At 35.4% G+C, this 21,681-nt stretch overlaps 1 protein-coding gene across 1 annotated transcript in view; it reads left to right on the top strand.

Annotated features, from left to right (window-relative positions):
• Positions 1 to 21,681, top strand: part of LOC104521085 (neurobeachin) — a 100,901-nt gene that overhangs the window by 32,978 nt on the left and 46,242 nt on the right. The window contains 2 exon segments of the mRNA XM_010162976.1: positions 10,272 to 10,424; positions 19,779 to 19,946. Coding sequence (XP_010161278.1) covers positions 10,272 to 10,424; positions 19,779 to 19,946 — 321 coding nt within the window.

The following is a 21,681-nucleotide window of genomic DNA, read 5'->3' as shown; positions in this document are numbered from 1 at the left end:
CAGGAATTGGATTTGACCTTAAAGTGTCATATTGTTATAGCTTGCCTAGCTCTGGGTTTGCATTGCCTGGGGCAATTAATAAAGCATTAATGACAAGACCCATTTAAAATGTTGGTTTTTCTGTACAGCTTTAGCTTTTACTTGACTGTGCCTGGGGATATTATGCAACAATACGCATTAGATTAAAACAACTTCTACACGATATACAGAAACAGCCGGAGAGCAGGGTGATTTTACTGTTGTAATTCCTTACCTACAGTTAAATACAAAGGGTTATTGTTCATATACACGGGACCTTATCAGAAGAAAACCAAAATCTAATAATATTTTGAATAATATGCTTCTTCTTGATTCTCATTTTCTAGTAATAAGGTAGGCAAAGGCTGCAGTATACCATTAATTGCTCTTTTTTTAAAACTCTATTTTAAAGTTAATATATCTCTCTTCTGTTTCTATACTGCCACTCATACAAGGAAATGCTAAAGTCAAGGTCACATTACCATTATACTTTTGACTTAGCCTGACAAAAGAAGATGTAAATTTGTTGATTTATTTTTATTCCAGAGCTCCTGTTTACATAAATATTCCAGCAGTGTCAGAAGTGTATGTGGACAAACCATGTTGTTATTATTAAGTTTCTAGGTAGAATAAAGAATTGTAAATTGTATTGCCATCTTAACATATGGGAGAAAGTGCTTTCTAAAGAAAATAAATTAGCCTAAATTTCTTACAACCCATTTCATGTTTGTATTTTAAGTACTACCACTGTTACCTTCGTAAGAAAAACAAAGGAAATTTTGGAACTTGTTGGAAGAAATTCAGGGTAATATTACTATATTTGAAATGCAGCCATTTCTTCAAATTCAAAATTCTGACATTTTGATTTTTCCCTTTCAATGAAATATAGTTTTTCTGTAATTTCACCAGAATATCTGGGTAAATGGCCTTGGAGGATTGGAGCTGAAACAAAAGATAAGAGCCTTAAACTGAGGAATAGGGGAAGACTGTTGGAAGTGTCTGTAATCTTCTTGTCTGGCTTTAGTACACCGGAGGAGGGCAGTTTAATACATGAAGGGATTGCAAAAGATAAAGAAATACCTGTGGACAGAAGGAGGGATGGTATTCAGCTAGGGTATATAATTACTGAAAAGATTGTTCCTAAACTAGCAACTGAATCAGTTACTAGTAAAACAAAGAACTGAAATGTTTGTATGAAAATATCAGCAGTCTTGTGAACCAAGTGGGTAATTTAAACTGCTGCTGCCAGCTATTGCAAGGATGTGGAAATTATGGATGGATAACAGTTGCATTACAAAATGCATTTGTATTTAAAAAACCTAAGTTATTAAAATAAAACAAGTATTAAAAAGATACTTAAAACCAGATCTTCAGAAAGGAAGGCAAAAGGTGAAGATGTAGGGTAGCTATGTGCCTTATGTAATTGAATCTAAAGAAGGGAGTTGGGGATAACTTGGATAAAATAGTAACAATTAAGGGTCAGAGTTGCACTGGGGAAACATTGTAAAATAATGTACTCTAGAATACATTTGGGAGCCTGCTGTAGGGCCCCAGAGTCAGATTTAGATATATATACATTTCTGTTATGCCATTAGAAAGAGAAATATTACTTGGAGCTAGGTCATTACAGAAAATCTAATATGGGAGGCACAGATGAGGTATGTTAGCCAATAAATGTTTTCTCCAGATAATCCCTGACCTGTCTGCTCAGGGATACTTTAGGGATTAAAGATCCTGTTTAAAATATGGTTTTGTTAATTAATGAAGATACAGGTTAGGTGGGTTTACAAATTAACCTTGAACTGATCTATTACAAGTTGATTCATCTTAAGACAAAAATAGATAAACAAAAGCAGATTTAAAAATAAGCTAAATCTTTAAGGGATGCTAAAGCAAATAGAAAAAATTCCTAAGCTATCTAAAGAAAAAAGAAATAAAAAAGGTGGACATGAGAGGAAATTTTAAAATGTATTTAATACCAGCATTCAATATATTGCATCATCAAATTAATTTATTATATATTGATACAAAACTACTACTGGAATAAATCTACTGAAGTCCACATCCAAAGCCACTACTGGAATAAGTCCACTGAACTATGCTTCAGTAGCCCAAGCAATATATGTCTTTCATGTTCAGTTTAACAAGGAAACTTGAAGGTCAGTAGAATGGCAGAAAGCTTGAAGTGAGACTGAAGCTACATCCTTCGCATTATACCAACTAAGAATATCTCATGGCATCTAAATTCTACCTGAAACAGTCTGATTAGTCATTCATTTGTCTCAGAGCTCTTACATTCATGGAGAACACAGGTTTTTTGTTTTTTCCTCATTCAATTGTTAGTCTGTATCCATGCTGCATAAAGCCAAGTCTTAGTGCTTTCTTTGCTGGGGAACTAGGTAGGGGAAGTATATACCCAAACTAGAGGGAACCATAAGAAGAGCAGCAAGTGTGTTTAAGGAGTTGGAAGGAAGGAAGGAAAGGAAAATGTGTATATATGTGGAGTAATTAATGTGTAAAAGTGAAGACATGGTACCATACATGCTATGAAATATGCAAACATATGAAAGGGAGAAGAATTGTTTGTCAGGAACCAAAGAGGTGAACCTCAGAGGAAAGGGATCAGAGTTGAAAAATGTTTACTTAACTACCAGAGTACGAAAAGTTACAGTGAAATATTCTCTGAATTTCAATATCCTCACAAGGGGAAGTAGTAACCCCCTTATTTCTCAAGCTTCTTAGAAATGTAGGCTGGCAAAGCACTAGAAAAGCATCAGAGACAATCATGAATTGGCAAGAGGATGCACTAGTTGACCCTTTAGGCCCTTTCCATTTGTAGAGTCTGTATTTCTTAGTGATAAATCAAGAATGAGTATAGCAGCTAATTGTTGATGTTGTTTGTTGCTTAAGTCCTTAATGAACTGCATTTCTCAATGCCATGACATTAGGGACAAATTTTCCCTGAGGCCTCAGCGTTCATTCTGCAAAAGGATGGGAAACTGAACTATTATTAATACTACAAATACCCCATTTTTTTCAGATTAGTTGTGCTGCTGCTTGGAAAGCCTTACAGGCTTTTGAAACATTTTAATCAAGTTTTGAGGGACTGGAAAGGCAGTGAGGTTTGGGGAACCACCAAAAAACCACTTCAAAAATCTCTGCCCATTTTGCCCAGTCACCTAAAAGCAGCAACCAGAGTCTTGCACAACAAAAGACCTTCAGCTCTGAGAGTGTGAAACATCCGAAAATTCATGTTCAGCTGTCTGGCAACTTCTAATATTTATCTAGCAGTCCTGTGAGAAAGTAGATAGTGTGCAAAAGAGAAGATATATAGAGGTTGTGTGTGAGTACAAAAAAAGCATGTTCTTTGTCAAAGTGTTCCACATATTTGTGTAGCTTTCTCTGGCTGCACATGCAGTTATAAATGGGGGTCTTCGGCAGTGTGGATTCCCATGTGATATATGCATTGTAATTTGTTTTCCCATCCTAAGGATTTTTTGAGTCTTTATAGTAAATATTAGGTGCATGGAATACAGGCTAGCCATCAAAGTAGCAAACTTTGAGAACTGTTAAGAATAGCAAGTGTTCATTATTAATGTATTCCTTATCATATATTTGAAATTCATCTGAGCTGCTTTAAGTACATTTAATCTCTGATCTCACTAATCTCATTAATTACTGTGGCACAGGTTATGAAATAATTTAAAACCAGTGTGTGTAATGAATTAATTTGACATTCTTCAATTATGTGTATGGTAAGATGGCCACAATTTTTGCTTTCAAGTACTGTATTAATTAATGTTATGAATTGCCTTAATTCTTTATTAGCAAGGCCTAATTAAAAAAATCCTTTTAAAATTTTTTTTTTAGGAAATTAAAATCTGTATTATGATTTTTTCATCAGTTATTATTTAAGAAATGGATCTGTGAGGTGCTTTATTCTTAAGTGCTTAAGTCACTTCTGAAGTAGGTCAGTTTTAACTAGTAAACTGAGATTTTTAGGCAATGTAGACACTTCCCACAACAGTGTTCTGTTGCAGCCTCAATGTAGTTTTAAAAGAAACATCCAAACCACTTTGAAGAAATTCTGTATTAAAATTTAAAAACCAAATACCTGACATTTGCAAAAGAATGGATATTTCTTTAGGAAGCTGCAATTCTGTCAGTCAGTCTCCTTTTTTCACACCCATGTGTCCTCTCTGGCATTCTCTCTCTTTTTCTCCCTTTCCCCCTTTTCCCTCCCTCCTTCCCTCTCTAGCTTTGCATATGTGTAGTCTCCTCTGGAACTAAATTGTTTCACACTGAGCTAATGAAAATAGGACTGTGGTGGTAGTTTGATCAGTCTGAAAAACAAGCCATAATTGCTAAATCTTGAATTGTGGCAAAAGGTACACCACCTTTGCAAAATTTAGCGTCTGATACATTATTGCTCAGCGGATGATTAAAGATTTACTTAGACAATTTTATTCCTTAAGGTTGGGGTGGTTTAGTTCTTTTTGAAAGAAACCTGTTCACCTACAGTGGATGAAACAGAATTAATATGGTATGTGCTGTGTTAGAGTGGTAACACACAGGGGAGAACCTGGCTAACAGAGTTTATTTGATTGTGTCTCCCTTTATCAACATCGACCTTCTCTTGAGATAATCAGTACAAGCTGGATGAAGAATGAATGTTCGTGGAGTGACCTTTGAGGAAGCAGGTCACCCGGAAATGACCATAACTTGGCCAGTCAGCTTTCACATTTTTTCCTTTCCACCTCCCCCCTGGCTCCAGTTTTTGGTAACACTGACTTCCCCAGAACCTCCTGTTCAGGCACTAATCTTTCCTAATGCCTCTCTAACTTGTTATATTACCTTTTGAATAGTGTGTTTAGAAGTTAGAAAGGTAGCTCTGACAAAATGTCATTAAGGTGCCTTAGTGTGAATTAACACAGTTAATGGAGGTACTCATGACTGACTGGTTGACCCAGTACTAGGCTCTTGTGGAATTAATGGATGCCAGGGGATCAACCTTTTGGGAAGAAAAGAAAGAAAGAAAAAGAAACGGGAGCTTTAAAACTTCGAAGTGAATTATATTAGAAAAGTGAAAACGTCTGGGTTGGATTTGATTTCATTGGGAGGCCATAAAATGGTATACCCTTAGCAAAACATATTAAACAGAAATGTCAGATTTGATGCAAGTGGTGTACAATTATGATAGTGTTAATAGTGGTCCTTTATCACCCCAAGACATATTTTTAAAGTTTAATTTCTTAGCAGCTTGGATTTGTCACAAGCTTGTAAATTAGAAAATGCATTTGGGGATGTTTTCTTATATGAAGACACAAGGCATATAATACTGTTAACTATACCTTGGGGTTTTAGTATAACTATTAAAATAAACTAGAGATCACATTTACAGACAAGAAATGTCTATTATAATATTCATTTTACCTTTTTTTTTACACTTCTGAGTAGCTTTACTGCATCGTTCTTCATGTGAGAAGAGCCAAGCTTCTCGAGCAGTTTGAAAAGTAGCTGACTATTAAATGATAGAAAGCTAACCTGTCTTATGAGAAGTGTGAATGAAAGGGGAGCAGAGGAGGTTACCAACTTCTGAAATGTCAAGGACAACTAGACAGAAATTACTGCAAATGGGTTTAGATCACTAGAATCCCTATTTCTATTAACTCTTTGAACTCTAGATATTTATTGTGGTAAGAAATTACTCATGACAGGTTATGTAGTCAGAAAGATTTATTTAGAACCTTTGATATGTTGTGGCAAGAGCAAAGAAAATAATAAAATTTACTGAATTGTATCAGTTAATGAAAAATTATATATCAGCTGAATGACGATATGCATCTAGATTGCTTAATTGTTCTGTGAATATTTTTAAAATACCAGATTTTTTGAAAATATTGATCTTCTGCATCTTTTTTCTTTGCATTCCCTCATTTTATGTTGGCAAACTGATATAACTCCTGGGGAAGCTTTTTTATGTTGTTATTTTTGATGTTTTCCTTCATCTCTTGATTTACACTGCCTAACTCAATGTTTAGTGTAGGAAGATAATATTTTAAGATTTGTCTTTCCTGAACATTTGTAGCTTGAAACATAAATTTCTCAATATCATGGGAGTTTCAAAGAAGCATTCCTTTGCATAAACCTGTGGTTTTGCATTGATCTTTTACCACTGAAGGTGCAATAGGAGTTTTAAGCATTCACATATCAACTCTTCTGTCAATTGGAAAGCAGACTGGGAGACATCCCCTGCTGTAAATACCATCATTGAGATACATTTTTCCTCTGCTATTTTCTGAGTCTCCTTGTCTCTATCTTTAGGGTGAATTTAACAGTGACCCTTCTAAAGTACGAAACGGAATTTGTAAGAAGCTATGTTATGTGGCAAATTACTCGGTGCATAAAAATGAATGAAAAGTAGCAGATCCTGTCAGAAAAGTATGCAATCTTAATCTCTGATCTAAAGACCACAGAGGCTGATTAAAAAAATTATTTTGGTTTCTGCATGATGAACATGTGACAAAATATAACAAGGCCAAAGTGTATGTAGGAGTAAATTAAGTTATATGCTGTTTCGGAATAATTCTACTAACTAGTTTCGGGAGATTAAAAGAGTATTTTACAAATCTGTAACTAAAACTTAAGCAATGTAGCAATATGGAATAATTTTCCTTCATTTGGGCTTTTAGGAGCTGAGAGGCTGTAAAGCTGGTAAGATGATGCTTTCCAAACATATAATAAACTATGCAAAGAGAAAACAGTAATCTGTTTACTGTAACTGTGATGGACTGATAGCTAGGACGAGGGAAAATGGGCTTAGATTTTATAACAAATGATTCAGGCCAGACATTAGGTAAAACTTGCTCAGATTAAGATTTCTGAAGTCAGTTGATGGAAGGATTGTGTGGCTGCTGTCACTCAAATTCTGGGACAACAGGGTAGACAAATATCTGTCAGGAAAGATAGTACAGCTGAGCCTTTTCTGGAACAGAGGAATGGGCAAGGTCATCTCTTCAAATGTGACCCTAAAACAGGGTATGAGGAACCAGGTAGATATTTGGAGTATCTGTTCCCTGATGTTAACAGGGAAGGCACCAAAAGAGCTATCTCTCTCTAACTGTATCCTTTATTAGAATATGAATTGCCACAAACCATGAAACCAAGAAAAAAACTCTGGCTGAGTAAATAGGTTTTGAAAATAAGTCTGTCCCTTGCTAGTGTTATCCTTTCCTTCATTCTTGTGTTCATTCTTGCAAATTTCAGTGGCTTCTTCTTTAAAACAATTCTCTCTGGATCCCAGTTGTCATCTTGCTGTCTCCACTGAGGTTCACTCCTGTCTGCTCCTTCCTTTTCCCAGCAATCCCCCAGGCTCTGTCCTTGCTGCCCACTCTGGTCCTTACTTATCTTCTTCTCTCTGCTTTCTCCCAGCTTGTACTAGCCTAGTAAGGCATGTTCAGGGGCCCTGAGGAGGGGAGTATTTGCCTTTCCCTCTTCATCCAGCACCTGCCATTGGCATGAGGTAGAAGAGGCAGCTTCTTCATTTTTTCACACCAGAATAAATAGTGAACACATTAAAACAAACCTTTCTATTCACACTTCCCTGGATTAGTTATATTTTCTATGCTTCTAAGTAGCTAATTACACATTTTGAAGATTTTATTCCAAATGTTAGCAAGTTCATACTTACGGGGTGCCACAAGTTTTCGTAATGGGTCTGTGTTTTAATATATTCATTCATTCTTTAGAAATGAAAATGAGGTGGATTTATCTGAGCTATTTTTAAGTGTTGTGGTTTCCTAGTCTAGTTAATAGTGGAGACAGCAAAATTGTAAGAGGACTATAAAATGCTACTAAAGAAAACTGAATGGTTAATGTAAAATATGTGAAATATGTAAGTATCTGGGAAAGGTCACATGAAACATTGTTCATATCTCAAGAAAAGGTTCAATCCATGCTAAATAGTACTCAGCTAAGCAAACAAATTTGTAGTCTGCACTAAAAATAACATCAAAGAGAATTCTGAGTCTATAACATAGTGGTTTATTAATTTTTTTTTTAAATACTATGTTTAGTTTCATTACTTTGACTGAAAAAAAAAATAGCAGGAGATGTGTAATTGGAATGATTAGAGTTCTAGAGAGAGTGTTATTTGAAGAGGATTTAAAAGTCTGGCACTGGTTAGTTTCCAGAGCACAGGAATAAGACAGGTCAAAGTAAACATATACAACACAATAAATCTTAAGAAGAAAGTTAATCACATGCTTTGTATTTATTCTATTTCTATTTATGTTTTCTGCTATACCAGACAAGGGAACATTAAATTACACTGAAAGCAAATAGCAACAAAGATAAAATTACTAAATGGAAATACCATTAAAAATATCAAGGGACGTAAATCCCTTTGTTTCAAGATACCCCTTAAGTCAGAAGGTTAGCAGAATTCAGTTAAACACTAGATGTATCTCTGGGTAACACAAATCTTTCAGATACATTAGATATAAAAGTTCACAATTAGATCCTAGGGCATTTAAAACTGCAAAAGGAAATTTAAGAGTTAGCATATATGAAATAAAAAAACTTGCTTGGTGTTTGACATTACAGGTTAGTTCACCACTGTTGCATAAAAAATTGTAATAATTAAAAACAATGGTATGTGTTTAAAAGCTTTTATACAAAATAGAAACTGCTTATTTTTTCTTTAATAAATTGTTTCATTTGAATATTGAATTTTAATTTAATTTTGACTTAATAATATTTTACCATTCTGAGGTCCTTATGAATTTTTTTTGTTTCCTTAAGGCAATGCTCTTAGTTTGTCAGTGATTTGCATGGTAGCACATGTTGGGTTGTGGCCACCTCTTAGTCCCAAGTTAGTAGTAGTTTGTTGAGCTCTAGAAAGATTAATGTCTAATTTTCTCCAGCCGCGAGGATCATTCATTCTTCTTTGGGCTCCATTAGAGAAAACCAAAGGGTTTCCTTGGGAACCTGAGAGTTAGTGAATCCTGTTTTGGGGAAAGCGGGGAAGTTTGCTTTTAGAAATACTCTGAGTAAAATAGAGGTATATAATAAACCTTAAGATTATCAGTAAAACAATATTTTTTATTTTAACCTGATAGAAAGTTCAGGATTACTTTTAGTTTGACTTTGCTCTAGCTGCTGTTTTATTATTTACTACACATAATATTTTTAATATTTTTTTGCTTTTTGAGATTACAGCTCATTTTATAATGAGATATTCAAGCTCAGATATGTCACACTTGGGTTAGTGTTTTCCACTGGTTAGATATTGATTGGCATTGCATTTTAGTCTAATCTGAATTCAGGTTGTTTGTAGTATAGTAAAATCATGTAAAGCAGCAAGTAAATTGCCTCCCTAAACATACTTAAACCTGTAACACAAATATTCTCTTTAAAAAAATAATAATAAATTTGAAAGTACCATCTATGCTTTAACTGGTCTATTCTCTATGGAATTGCAGATCAGATTTAATTAGATAAGTTTGTGTCTGCAGTGATTTTCTTTTTTCTACACTTCGCATGTCTGCAGCCTCTGAAAGGACCACAAAGAGATTCAGGTTTCAGGTGCTGTGTCATCAGTTTTGATCATATTACACAACTGAATGCCATAATGCTTTTAACAATGTAATTTAGTGAATTTAATCCACATCTGGATATTAGAAAAGAGATAGTAAGCTTTAAAGCTTTTTTTGTTATTGCAGTTCAATATTTACTGCTAAAATAATAGACAGAAACAAATGGCAATATTTATTATGTCAAAATGCATTTTTATTTAGCTATCCTGGAAAATGGAAAAAACTTTACACCTTAGCTTATCTATAATGTATTAATACACTGCAGATGATCTTTGCTATTCAGCTATTGATCTTTCACAGTTTAAATATAATGCATTTCTATTTTAAGGACATTTGTTGTACTGACATTTTTTTCTCCATGTATTTTTAAACTTTTGTTACAGTAGAAAAATTCATTCACCCTGAATACTTTTTCCTTATGCTTTTCATAAAAACAGATATGGGAAAAAACCTCAAAGATTTAACAGTTCATTATGAAAAATATGTTTTACCATAAGTATAAGAAAACAGATTATAAAATTTCTTAGACAAGGGCACAGAAACATAAACAAAACCAGGAATGCTTTAACGTGTACTACAACAGAGTCTGGTTCTGGCAGTACCATTTAGCATCTCTGTATAAATGTAAAGTCTTATTGTGTGTTTTCTCTTTGCTAGGAGTTAATACCAGAGTTTTACTACCTACCAGAGATGTTTGTCAACAGTAATGGCTATAATCTAGGAATAAGAGAAGATGAAGTTGTTGTGAATGATGTTGATCTCCCACCATGGGCCAAGAAGCCTGAAGACTTTGTCCGTATCAACAGGATGGTAAGCTGCACTTTGGTTTAGCCTAAGTGAGGAGTTCTATGTTTTAACGAGCTAACCTGATGCTTAGCTCAGATGTTTTTCATCTCTTTAGAACTGAATTTATAGAAATAAAATTAAAAGGGAAGGAGAATTTGCCTTCTGTCTTGCTTGATAGAACCTTTCATTGCACAATGGATTTTCCTTCCACATGCCCAAATAATGGAAAATGAAATTCAGTTATTTACTTTCTCATGAGAAGGCATCAGATGGGCATGAGCTGGGCAAAATAGGATAGCCTGAAAAATTTAAGTTGGTTCCTCCTCATCACCTTCTACATTAAAAAATAAAAGGTAATTATAAATGCTGGTGTCATGCAAGATGTATTATATTGCTTACTTGACTGAAGCTATGCATGTCCTATTCATCAGAGGTGAACTAGAAATGTAGAAATGTGAACATAAGCCAACAACTGGGGTCTCTGAAGAAATTTTGCACAAGAACTGTTCTGATGTAAATATTTTTTGCTTTGATTGGATAGATAACTTTATTAATGATAGAGTTAATATGTAGGTAGCTTTCTAGTCATTTTTAGGAAAAACAACATATATTCTGATATTTAGGCCAGTAACAGTTCAATTTATGGTTCTATTTTGGAAATGGATCTTCCTTAAAATGCGTATTGCTTGCCTTGCTTATACAAGCTATGGGCTTCCATACAGTTGCAGAAATGTTCAGCTTGTGCATTATTCCCTATAGTGCCTTTGTGGTAGCACAATAAGTCTATCAGTGTTGTTTTTCTTCTAATTTGTTTGGCAATTTAATTTCAAGAACTGTCTAATTCATCTTCAGGAGTTGATAGAAAAATAGCCATATGAGTTTCAAAAGAATATAAGAATATTATAAAAACCCCCTCTATTCCTAGATGTATGTGATTTAGAAGTGTCCTCCATTTAGAAGAGTAAGTGGTTTGACATATGTATAGCAGTCTCCTAAGGAAGTGTTGGCAAACTCATCACTTGAGACATACGAAATGCACTACACAAAGCATGAGAAATGTGTTCCAGGGAGTAGTCCTTCATTGGCAAGAAGAAGCTGAAGAACATTTTCCTTCTTTTTCTTGCCTGGTTTCTCTTATAGCTGCATGTATTGTAAGATTCTTTCTAAAAACAAGTAGTTGTCACAGCTGGTGGCAATAAATTCAAGTGCAATTTTACTAGCAAAGAAGGAGGTGGACACCAAGGATTGCTACCCTCCCATTAGCATTCTCAAGTGTGGTATGTGCAGTCACAGGTACGTGTCTTCAGAGTGCCCACGTCACTGCACAGAGCCTCCTTTTTTGTATTGTGGTTATGGATAAACCCAAACTGGGCCCAGGAGTAAGCACACTAAAGATGACCAAGAGATTTAGTTTTGAAATCTGTAAGAAAAGAAGTGTGATACCTTAGTGAAAAAGGATAAACAAGCTGTCACTCTTGGGCAGTATAATGAGATGCATATTAATGACGCCCTTTCGGAAGTCTTATAAAGAATGTTCCTTCTTGGATCCTAAATTGTGGTTCTCCATCTTTCCTTTCCACAAAGATGGAATAATTAATAGGAAGATAAAAGCCACTATGTAATATGAAATCACTTGAAGAAAAGCTTTCACATTGGTTTATTTGACTTCTCTTGTGCAATTTCTGCTTTTTAGAAAATAGAATAGGAGCTCTCTACTGAAGAGTTTTGTGCTGGGGTATTTACAGCTGTTGAAGAAAACAGCTGTTTGCATCAATTGAGAGTCATTTATTCCCCTTCAGGACAATACTTTCAAGAAAAGCTTGTAGTTAAAAGATGAAAATACCTTTTTAAGTTGTTAACAGCACTAATGGCTGATTCCATACAAGTGTAAGTATACTGAGACTGCCATGAGACAGACAAACCAATGTTAGCATTGGAGTAGTATTAGAATTACAGACTTCAACTAATTGAGTACTTTGCAGATTTCTAAAATCAGAAATTATCTCACTTATGTATCATAGCCTTCCTATACTGTCTTCTACCCCTGTCCCTACAGATGTGAGTATCATGGTGTTATCATACAGTGTTTCCTGGAGGCATTTTCTGCATGGTCTTTATTCATCCCAGCATCTACTTTTAGGGAGAGCACAATCAGTAGTTAAAATTCAGTTCTACACAGATACATGTTATTTTCAAGTGAGCATTCTTCTGAAGTTCACGAATGAAAATAAAGTTGGCAATTGCCTAGAAAACAGGAGAAAGAGACATAGATTTATTTGAATTAGATGCAGAAAATATACTGAAAATCACCTTGGGAGGAAAGAATTAAATGTATTCAATAGGAAGCAGAAACGTGGAAACAAAAATAGTACCAAAAATAGAGCAGAAGCAAGGGAAGGGTGACAGTGAGCAGCAATTAGAATAGATATAATTCTGTAATTCTATATTCACCAGAAATAAGTGTATTTTGATGCCATCTGTAGAGAATCATTGCATCACAGAGGATGTAAGTAGCTGTACCTGTCAATGGTCCTTTTGAGACTGCACCTGGAATACTGGATTCACTTCTGGGCAACTAGATGACAGCAGAGGTATTCATATTTGGATGGAGTTCAGAGGACAGAAACAAAGTGAATAACTTTGGGGTGTTTAAAGAGCATGATATATACCTAGTTTTTTATAAAGCTTATTGTAAAGTAGCAAGTAGCTAAAGAAGGATAATCCCTATCATGAAAATTCAGATTGTATGTGTAGTAAGAAGTAATGGAATTACATTTTGAAGGTGTAATAATTTGAATGTGCAGTAATTTTTCAGAAAACTGCCAGCACACTCTCTTTTTGGTCATTAGAACTAGACTGGTCAGAGTAAGGAACAAATATAAAGGGATTGGAGAGTTTGACATTCCCTACCTAGTGTCTGATTCCATGTTTTGAACCGACCAGCAGATGCATTATTCAGTTAGGTCATCCCCAGGCCAAGCTTTGGCTGTTATACAAGAATCTATCTTGAGCAAAAAAATAGCCTGGGTGTGGTGCTGACGTGTAAAACACAGCAAGTTTGTGCAAGTCTGGAATTTCTACAGCAACTTAGCAAAGAAAGTAGAGAATATGTTTACAGGAAAGCTGCATAAAATTGAGGAATATTTCAGGTAACTGTTATCCTGATCCCTTGTTAAATAAAATCAGGAGTAGTCATTTCATTTCAGTGGAAAGGGTCCTATGTGAGACTGTATAACATACAGTGGGATCTTGTTTTTCCCTAGCTGACAATATTTTCTTCTGCTGTTACATATTTTTTGCTTACTGCAGGCATATATGATGTGTAATTTCATGTGAGAGTAAATACAAATACAGCCTCCTTGCACATTTATAAATGTAAAATTTTTTCAAAATAAACAGCAAGACCTTCAGCATTTTATCCTGAGACTTACCAAGGCAAGTAGAGAACAGCTTAGAAAACATCAGAGAGACACAGTGACATAGATCAGTATAATTTAACCAATTGGTTAACAAGCTTTACTAAAATCCTGTGCAGATTAATAAAAGACAGTCGGGGGTTTTGTGGTATTTTATTTTATTGTTCAGCTGAGTGGTTTACACTTCTAACTAATCTGAGGAATGGAGTTGGAAATGGTTTTCCTTCAAAAGAGATTCCTTTAAACTTGTGAAAATTAGATGTTTTATAAAGACCGGAAAAGACATCCAATCAAATTATTTTTAAGACCTATTGCAGTAGCTTCTAAACCACTCAGTGTGTACATCAGGGATTGTTGTAGCAGTTTTATTTATCCATACAAAGCTAGACTGATTGCTACAGAGTTACTCATGAAACATTAATAAAGCACTATGTTCAATGCTAACATGATTATGGTCTGACCTCGCTGATGGCACAAAGGACAGAGGCAGAAAGTGTCCCTGATAACATTACCCTAATGCTGGGCTCATCAATCATAATCTCCCAGTTTACCAGGAAAAAAAAAACCCACACATAAAACCTTCCACAGATGTGCATCTGTAGTCCTACTCAGCCTCTCAATCCCCACAGACTTAGAACAGTCCTGAGAGCCAGAAATAGAACAGATTCAGTCAGTAAGTCAAGCATGTTAAATCAAGGCAGGGAACACCACTGTGAAACACTGAAGCAGAGCTTTTATAGTAAGCGTTCTTTAGTTTTGAAACAAAAGATGCAAGATTGTGTAATTCAAAGTTAATTATAATGATAGTTTCATTATGGCTTATGCACGTATTAAATTACAAATTACAGCGTTGAGTAAAATGCATTCACTATAAATTATATTTTTGAGAAACTAAATGGTGTCCTGTTTTTGTTATACATATTTTGTTCCTATTACATAACTGTTACTAAGATTGAATTTTCTTTCTGTCTTTGAAATGATTTATTTGCACTCTTCTGCTGCCAATTACATTTTTGTACAGTTCCCTGGCTATTCAGAAGGATGCATAGTATTTCATAATTAAAAAGCTTCTTGAATAGTCATTAGAAACATCTATTATGAAATCTCTGTGCTATGAGGATCTGGAAGATTTATCTTTCCTCCTTACCATTCAGTAGTGGTTGTTAGTCCTTTTTTACCAGATAAGCAGTAGATAAGATTTGATATTACTTCCTCAGTAGTAGCTTTGATTTTATTTTGTGTATTGCCAAGGTTTGTTCTTAACGCAGTTAAAACTCATACAGCTAACAGGAGTTTCAATCTAATTTGGAAGTGGTTGAGTTTTTTTTTTTAACTTTCTGTATCACTGAAGAATCTTATTTACATCTTGAAGACACTCATATTAAAGGATCAGTTTCTGTACAGACATCCCTGAATAATCCAAATCTGTAGAATACTCTTCTGTATCACTGTTATTAAAATATTAGCTTAAAATAACATAACTAATTTCAGATATCAGTGTAAATTGTTTTATTTTAAACAAGAATCAAAGATTTTACTGTGATAGTACAAGAAATGGTAAAGGAGCCAGAGAAATATTGGACAGAGAGAATATATACATTCAATGGCTGCAGAGGAGCACAGATGTAAAGGGAGAGAAGAGAAACCCAGCTCATAGGCTGAAACAGCTGATGATCTGCTTTTGAGCAGATCTACAAAACAGAAGTATCTCAGAGTAGTTTTGAGAAAATATTATTAAATATACTGAACATAAGTTAATAGCAAGATACTGTGGTAGGGGTTCTTGGGGAAATAGACAGCATATATCTATGGAGGGGAGGGAAACAAGACAGGAACTGTAGAAACAGGAGAGGCAGGGGAAGCTGTGGTCCAGATGAGGGGCAGCATCAGAGCTTTCCTCTTCTCTGGTGACACAATATACCCGGTAACACAAAACATTGTGTTAGAAAGAGGTGGGAGTAGCACATTTTTAAAATCCCGAACTAATACTTTATACAGCACATTAAAATAAAAACCAATGCCTCCTACTGGAATCTCCATAAAAATAATTTTAACATCAAATTAGGATGAATGGAGAGGAAAGCGTGCAGTGTACATACTACACAAAGGTCTGAAAGAGCTATAGTGACTGTATGTTGTTCCTACTGTACCTACAAATTATTTTTTACACAGAAAATTCCCTCACTCTATTCCCTACTGAGCACTGCATATTCTTGAGAAACCAAACGATGTACTGTTGGCAGTGAACAGCTCATAAATTTTCAGGAGGCACTTACCTAGATGGGGAACAGCCTATGCATTAGAGTAAATTAGTGAGAGGATTCTGCAAGTATCGCTTGAGTAGCGTTGCAGAAGTACTTGGGAAAACACCACCCAACCAGGTCAGATCTGACATCAGAAGTTTTCTCCTGACTAAAACAAATCCAGGTTACAAAGCACAGATCAGGAATCTTGTCCCCACCAAGGGCCAAGTAGGACTCTGCAGCCTTTTGGTGGCCCATTCTTGAGCGCATCCTGCTTATTGTTTGTGCCCAGTGCCGTACCCCACAGGACACCCCTTGGACAGGACATGAACATCACACAGCACCCATCGCAGCCCACAGCTGGAGGCTGTGCAGTGCTAAAGCCCGTGAAGAGCCGCTCCTCTCCTTCACAGCTCTGGTTCCTCTCTATGTCTTCCTCTCTGGTCTCTGCCCCGAATCTCCCCAAATACCAGTCTTCCACCACACAGTGCCTGGCATGCACAGCGCTGTTAGTCACCTTACCATCACCAAAATCATCACATCTCTAATGGCAATTCTTCTGGCTTCCAAATTTCTATGGAGTTCTTAAATTTATAGTTCAAAATAATTAAATTCACTCCGTACAAATTTCTCCAAATCTTGCATGGCATTTCAGCATAGAGACCTTTAAAGAACCATTAGACCTATGAACATAGTACAATAAATCTACTTAAAGAATTGGCAACAGAAGACATGACATGCTGCTGTAAAAAAGTAGCTCATTATTTAATAAGTTATTAAAGAATCGTTCATCCATGTGAAATAGAAGTTCTCCAAACCTACCAGGGTCAGTAAGACCTTCTCTGGAATGACAAGCTGCTGTGTAAGGGCTGGTCATGCAAGTAGAAACTGCCTCAGGGAAACATAACATAGGCATTGAACTCTTAACACCAGGGAGAGGATGTTAGAGAACATAATAGGTGAAATATGCTTATTTGACCCAAGAATTTATTTTTTTAAATTTGCTGTCCCACTTTTAAGAGTTAAAAGTTTTACCATTTTCCTGAAATGTTCTCTGAATTCTAGAAGTAACAATGCTATTTTTGACCAAAATAAATGCCTAACCATTTTTTTTGGTTAATTACTTTAAAATAAATAAATAATAGATGCAGATGCAAAAGAAACTTCCAAATGTGCAGAGTTCACAGGAGGAAGAGAACAGTTAGGCTGCTTGCTGTAAGTTGGAGATGGATACTGAAAAGATAACAGGCTTTAAATTCTGTTTTGAATTTTATGACATACAAAGGAACATTAAGAACTGAGCATTTAAAAGTTAGAAATGCTTTATTTGTGGTTGCTATGGCAAACAATTTTATACTTGCATGCTAACATCATACATGCTGAATGAGGTAAAAGTCATATGAACAAGATTATATGGGATGATGTAATTGCTGACTATATCATGTTGCATGCATGCAATGCAATATAATTAAAGATCTAGCATTATTTATTTATTTATTTGGAGACATGCTTTGAAACCAAATAGCATTAGTTTAATAGTATTTAGTATTAAGTACTATTAATGCTATTTAAATAGTATTAGTCACAATTTGCATGTGATAGTCTCTGATTCTGAAAAGGAAACAATTTTTTTGTATGATTCTCTGTAACATTTTCTTTATAGCATCTTATGGTGTGCTGAAGTTAAGCTCTTCAAAACTGAGCTGCATGTCAACTATTAAGCCTGAGCCTTCCCATCCATTTTCCTCAGAAATAACAGTCCCTGATTTCAACAGAAAAGGGTCTAGTTTTCCACCACAGCACAAAGAGTTCCTCTTCCATGTCTGAGAATGTCTGAGGAACGATTGTGTGATTACTCAGGGAGCCAGACCCTCATGGCTTGTCCCATCTATGGCTATTCCTTTGTGTGTGGTGGTGAGGGGGCTGCTGCTGGTGGACAGTGCATGGCATGGTACCGCAATGTCCGATGCTTATTTCTGAAGTGACCTCCTTTTGGTTTAAATGAATAAAATGAAAACATATTTTTTCCAAAGCTTATTCCCCTGTAAAATTTGAACTTTCCTTGGGCAGACCTGAAACTCTATCCTAGCTGGAAAGTGTCTCTGTTCAGTAGTGGCACTGTGCTAGAAAAAATAGATAAATTAGCATTTCTCAGGGAAAGAAGAAAAAAGCTGCAATCTTTGAGAACTGAGAGTATTAGATAATGTAATATAGACAGTTGCTGCCAGCTCTGCCTGTATGCAATGAGTAGTAGTGAGTTTGACATAGATGTTTACATAATAAATTGTATTAAGGCTGGTTTTTTTTTCAGAGCAAGCCAGGCTCTTTTCAGTGGTGTCCTGTGACAGGACCAGAGGCAATGAGCACAAACTGAAACACAGGAGGTTCCCTCTGGACATCAGAAAGCACTTTTTTACTGTGATGGTGACAAAGCACTGGCACAGGTTGCCTGGGGAGGTTGTGGAGTCTCCATCCTTGAAGACAGTCAAAAGCTGTCTGGACATGGTCCTGGGCAACCTGGTCTAAGTGGCCCTGCTTAAGCAGAGGAGTTGGCTATGATTATTTCCAGAGGTGCCTTCCAAACTCAGCCATTCTGTGATTCTGTAATTTTTTATTTTTTTTTTTGAACAGACTAGTTGGATGTTAGTTCCTAGATCTGAGAACTGAACTGCACTTTTTCTGATCAAAGGGAACTAGATATATGACACTGTACAAAATGAGGGCTGTGATGTTGTTTGGGCAAGGACACATACAAAAACTTGGTCAGTGAACCATGTATTTTTATTTTAATGCCAGTTCCTGTTTATCGCGGTTCTTTTTTGAAGGTAGCATTAGGAAACAAGGACTAAGTGTGCTAGGATGCCATCTTAAATACATGATGAATTTTGATAGGAGAACAATTTGCATTTCCAGGTACTGGCTGACGGGTAACTAAGACAGGTAGTCTGGTAAAGGGGTTAAGAGAACCTGTGTAATGCCTTCAGCTTCAAAAGTTCTTGTTCAGGCAATGATATCTACTATGGATGCCAGTCATGTCTGATAAAGGCATACTGGTTGGATCAGACTCAGCTGTAATACTATCATCATTTCCTTTGTCTAGGATTAATCTCTTTCTGTATGCTGAGCGGAGGAATGGCAATCATTGAACCCATTTTAAAACTAGCTAGTCATGGCCTGTGTTTTCTCTGGTAAACCAACCTAATGTCAAAATGAATGGGAAAAATGCTTTTCTCCTTTGAGAAATCAGTCACAGTTTACACATAAAGTTCAGAACCTCATTTTGCCGATACAGCTTTTTAATCCTCATTTCCATTTTAGACTTAAGACTAACCAGAACTAGTTGGAAAATTAGTTGGAAAATTGGGGGTTTAAAATTGTTTTCCCATTTTCATCAGTTTTTCTTGACAAATTGCATAACTTATTTGACAAGCCCAAAAATTAATAACTAAAACCCTTGCAGCTAGAAGAAACCCTATAGCTGAGAAGAAAATTAGGTTGATATAAAGCTGAAGGAAAGAAGAATATCTTTTTAGTTTTTCTTCCGATATAATCAGTTCTGGGTTTAATGTTTGAAGGATTTCAAATATATTGAATAATCCTGTACAGGAAATGTAATGATACCCATTATGTTTCCTCAGTAAATATGAGAAGGTAGGATGTAATTTAAACATGAAATTGCAAGATGGAATTTGCTTCCTAACTCTGAATTTCACTTGCAGGCCCTGGAAAGTGAGTTTGTATCATGTCAGCTTCATCAGTGGATTGACCTTATATTTGGCTACAAGCAACGAGGACCAGAAGCAGTGCGTGCACTCAACGTTTTCCACTACCTAACATATGAAGGCTCTGTGAACCTGGACAGTATCACTGATCCTGTCCTCAGGGAGGTAGGTGTTTACTGCCATTTCATTCTAAGAACTGCTGTCATCTCACAAGAAATGGTACTTTTTCCATCTTTCACTGCTGGAGAAAATTGTGTGTGACTTGGTTCAGAACTTAGGCCATAGATGACTTCAGAAGCAAATGAATTAATAATAAACTAGCAATAAAACAGATATCCCAAAGTATTTTATTTGCTTGAAGTTACTAATATATTTAATAGTCAGTTATGATATGGGAAATAGTAATGTAATGTATATTCTGTAATATATATTCTGCTATTTTTAATAATTTACTTTTATTAAGTTCACTTAGAAGTGAAAAGCAGAAAGAAAAAAATGAGTCATAGTCATAGGGAAAAAAAAATCTAACCTTTTCAGTCAGATAATGTTGGTAAAAATGTGTATACATATAAGTGAGCAATTTAAATTTATCAGTAAATTAAAAAAAAAATAATTGCACTAGCTAACCTGATATGTTTTCTTCCAGTGAATGTATTTGTTTTTAGTAAGACTATTAATTTAAATGGTAATTTTCTAATATCAACCATTCATTGGCTAAAACAAATGAAATTTGGTGAAAAGTGTGAAGAAGCAACAGCTGCTAGATGAGTACTGCTGTGATGAAGCTGTACACACAATCTTCCATTCCCCCAGATAGCTGCCATCTGCTGTATGCAAAGCAGTAATAATTTATACATTGCCAGGCGATGGGTTTTTGTTTGTTTGTTTGTTTGTTTTCCAATCTTGAAGACAGAAATCTACACATTTCAAAACCAAGGAGATTCTAGAAAGCATTCCTGTTCAGTTAAATATTGAGTTTTGATATGTTGTTTTTTAGTAGTGCATTGTTGCATCTTGTTACATTTGGTGCTTTTTGAGGAGCAGAACAAGAAAAACATTCAGACCCTTAGCTTCCTCAAGCTGGATTTTCACAACATTCACCGCAAAGCTTGTATTTTGTAAACAGTATTTGCTTAGTTTTAAGAATGGCCAGAATTGCAGTGAGCCAATGCCTCAAATATTTAATGTTAGCATCTACATAATTGTTTTCTGGATTTAAAACTTTGAGCACAAGAAGAGTCAGTAATGTACAAAACTGGAGATACAAAGGGGTAATGCTTTTTAAAGTATAAAACAGGTGTCAAACACCGTGAATACAAGGGATTTGCATGGCTTAAGGTCCTGATTTGCATGGGCAGACTCCTATGTCTTGACTTTAAGGGTCTATTCCCACAGGGCACCTTGTAAGATTGAGGTCTATCTGTCTGTCTGTACACCTTATTTAACATCTTATGACATGATAAGACCCTTCAGCTGTCCTGTGGCTCTACTTACATGCATAACTTGTCATCAGAAATTTCAAGAAATTCATGGAGATGTTCACTCACATGCACACCTAACCCATGCCTTGTCAGTCAATAGCATATAAACCCCTTCTTAGACTATTTACGCTGCATAAATGGAAGTTTAAAAAGCAAAACTTTATCTTTGTTGCCACAAGCTAGATTAGTAAATACAATTCATTGTTAGCAATGAGAAGGCAACATGCCTAGATAAAAATGGATCTTCCTAATTTTTGTTATATATTGGTACATAAACTTGTGTGTAAACATTTTAAAATAATATACTTTCTCCTTGAAGAGATCTCAGACATTGGTGATTTGTGGTTTGTCATTAAAAGGTTAAAAAACCACTTTTTATTAATTTTTAATCAGAAATTGCAACACACATGTAAATATAA

The sequence above is a fragment of the Antrostomus carolinensis genome, unplaced genomic scaffold (genome assembly GCF_000700745.2).
Source record: "Antrostomus carolinensis isolate BGI_N321 unplaced genomic scaffold, ASM70074v2 scaffold3202, whole genome shotgun sequence".
Lineage (NCBI taxonomy): Eukaryota > Metazoa > Chordata > Aves > Caprimulgiformes > Caprimulgidae > Antrostomus > Antrostomus carolinensis.
The sequence above is the reverse complement of the archived record's forward strand: the minus strand, read 5'-3'. Positions and strand labels throughout refer to the sequence as shown.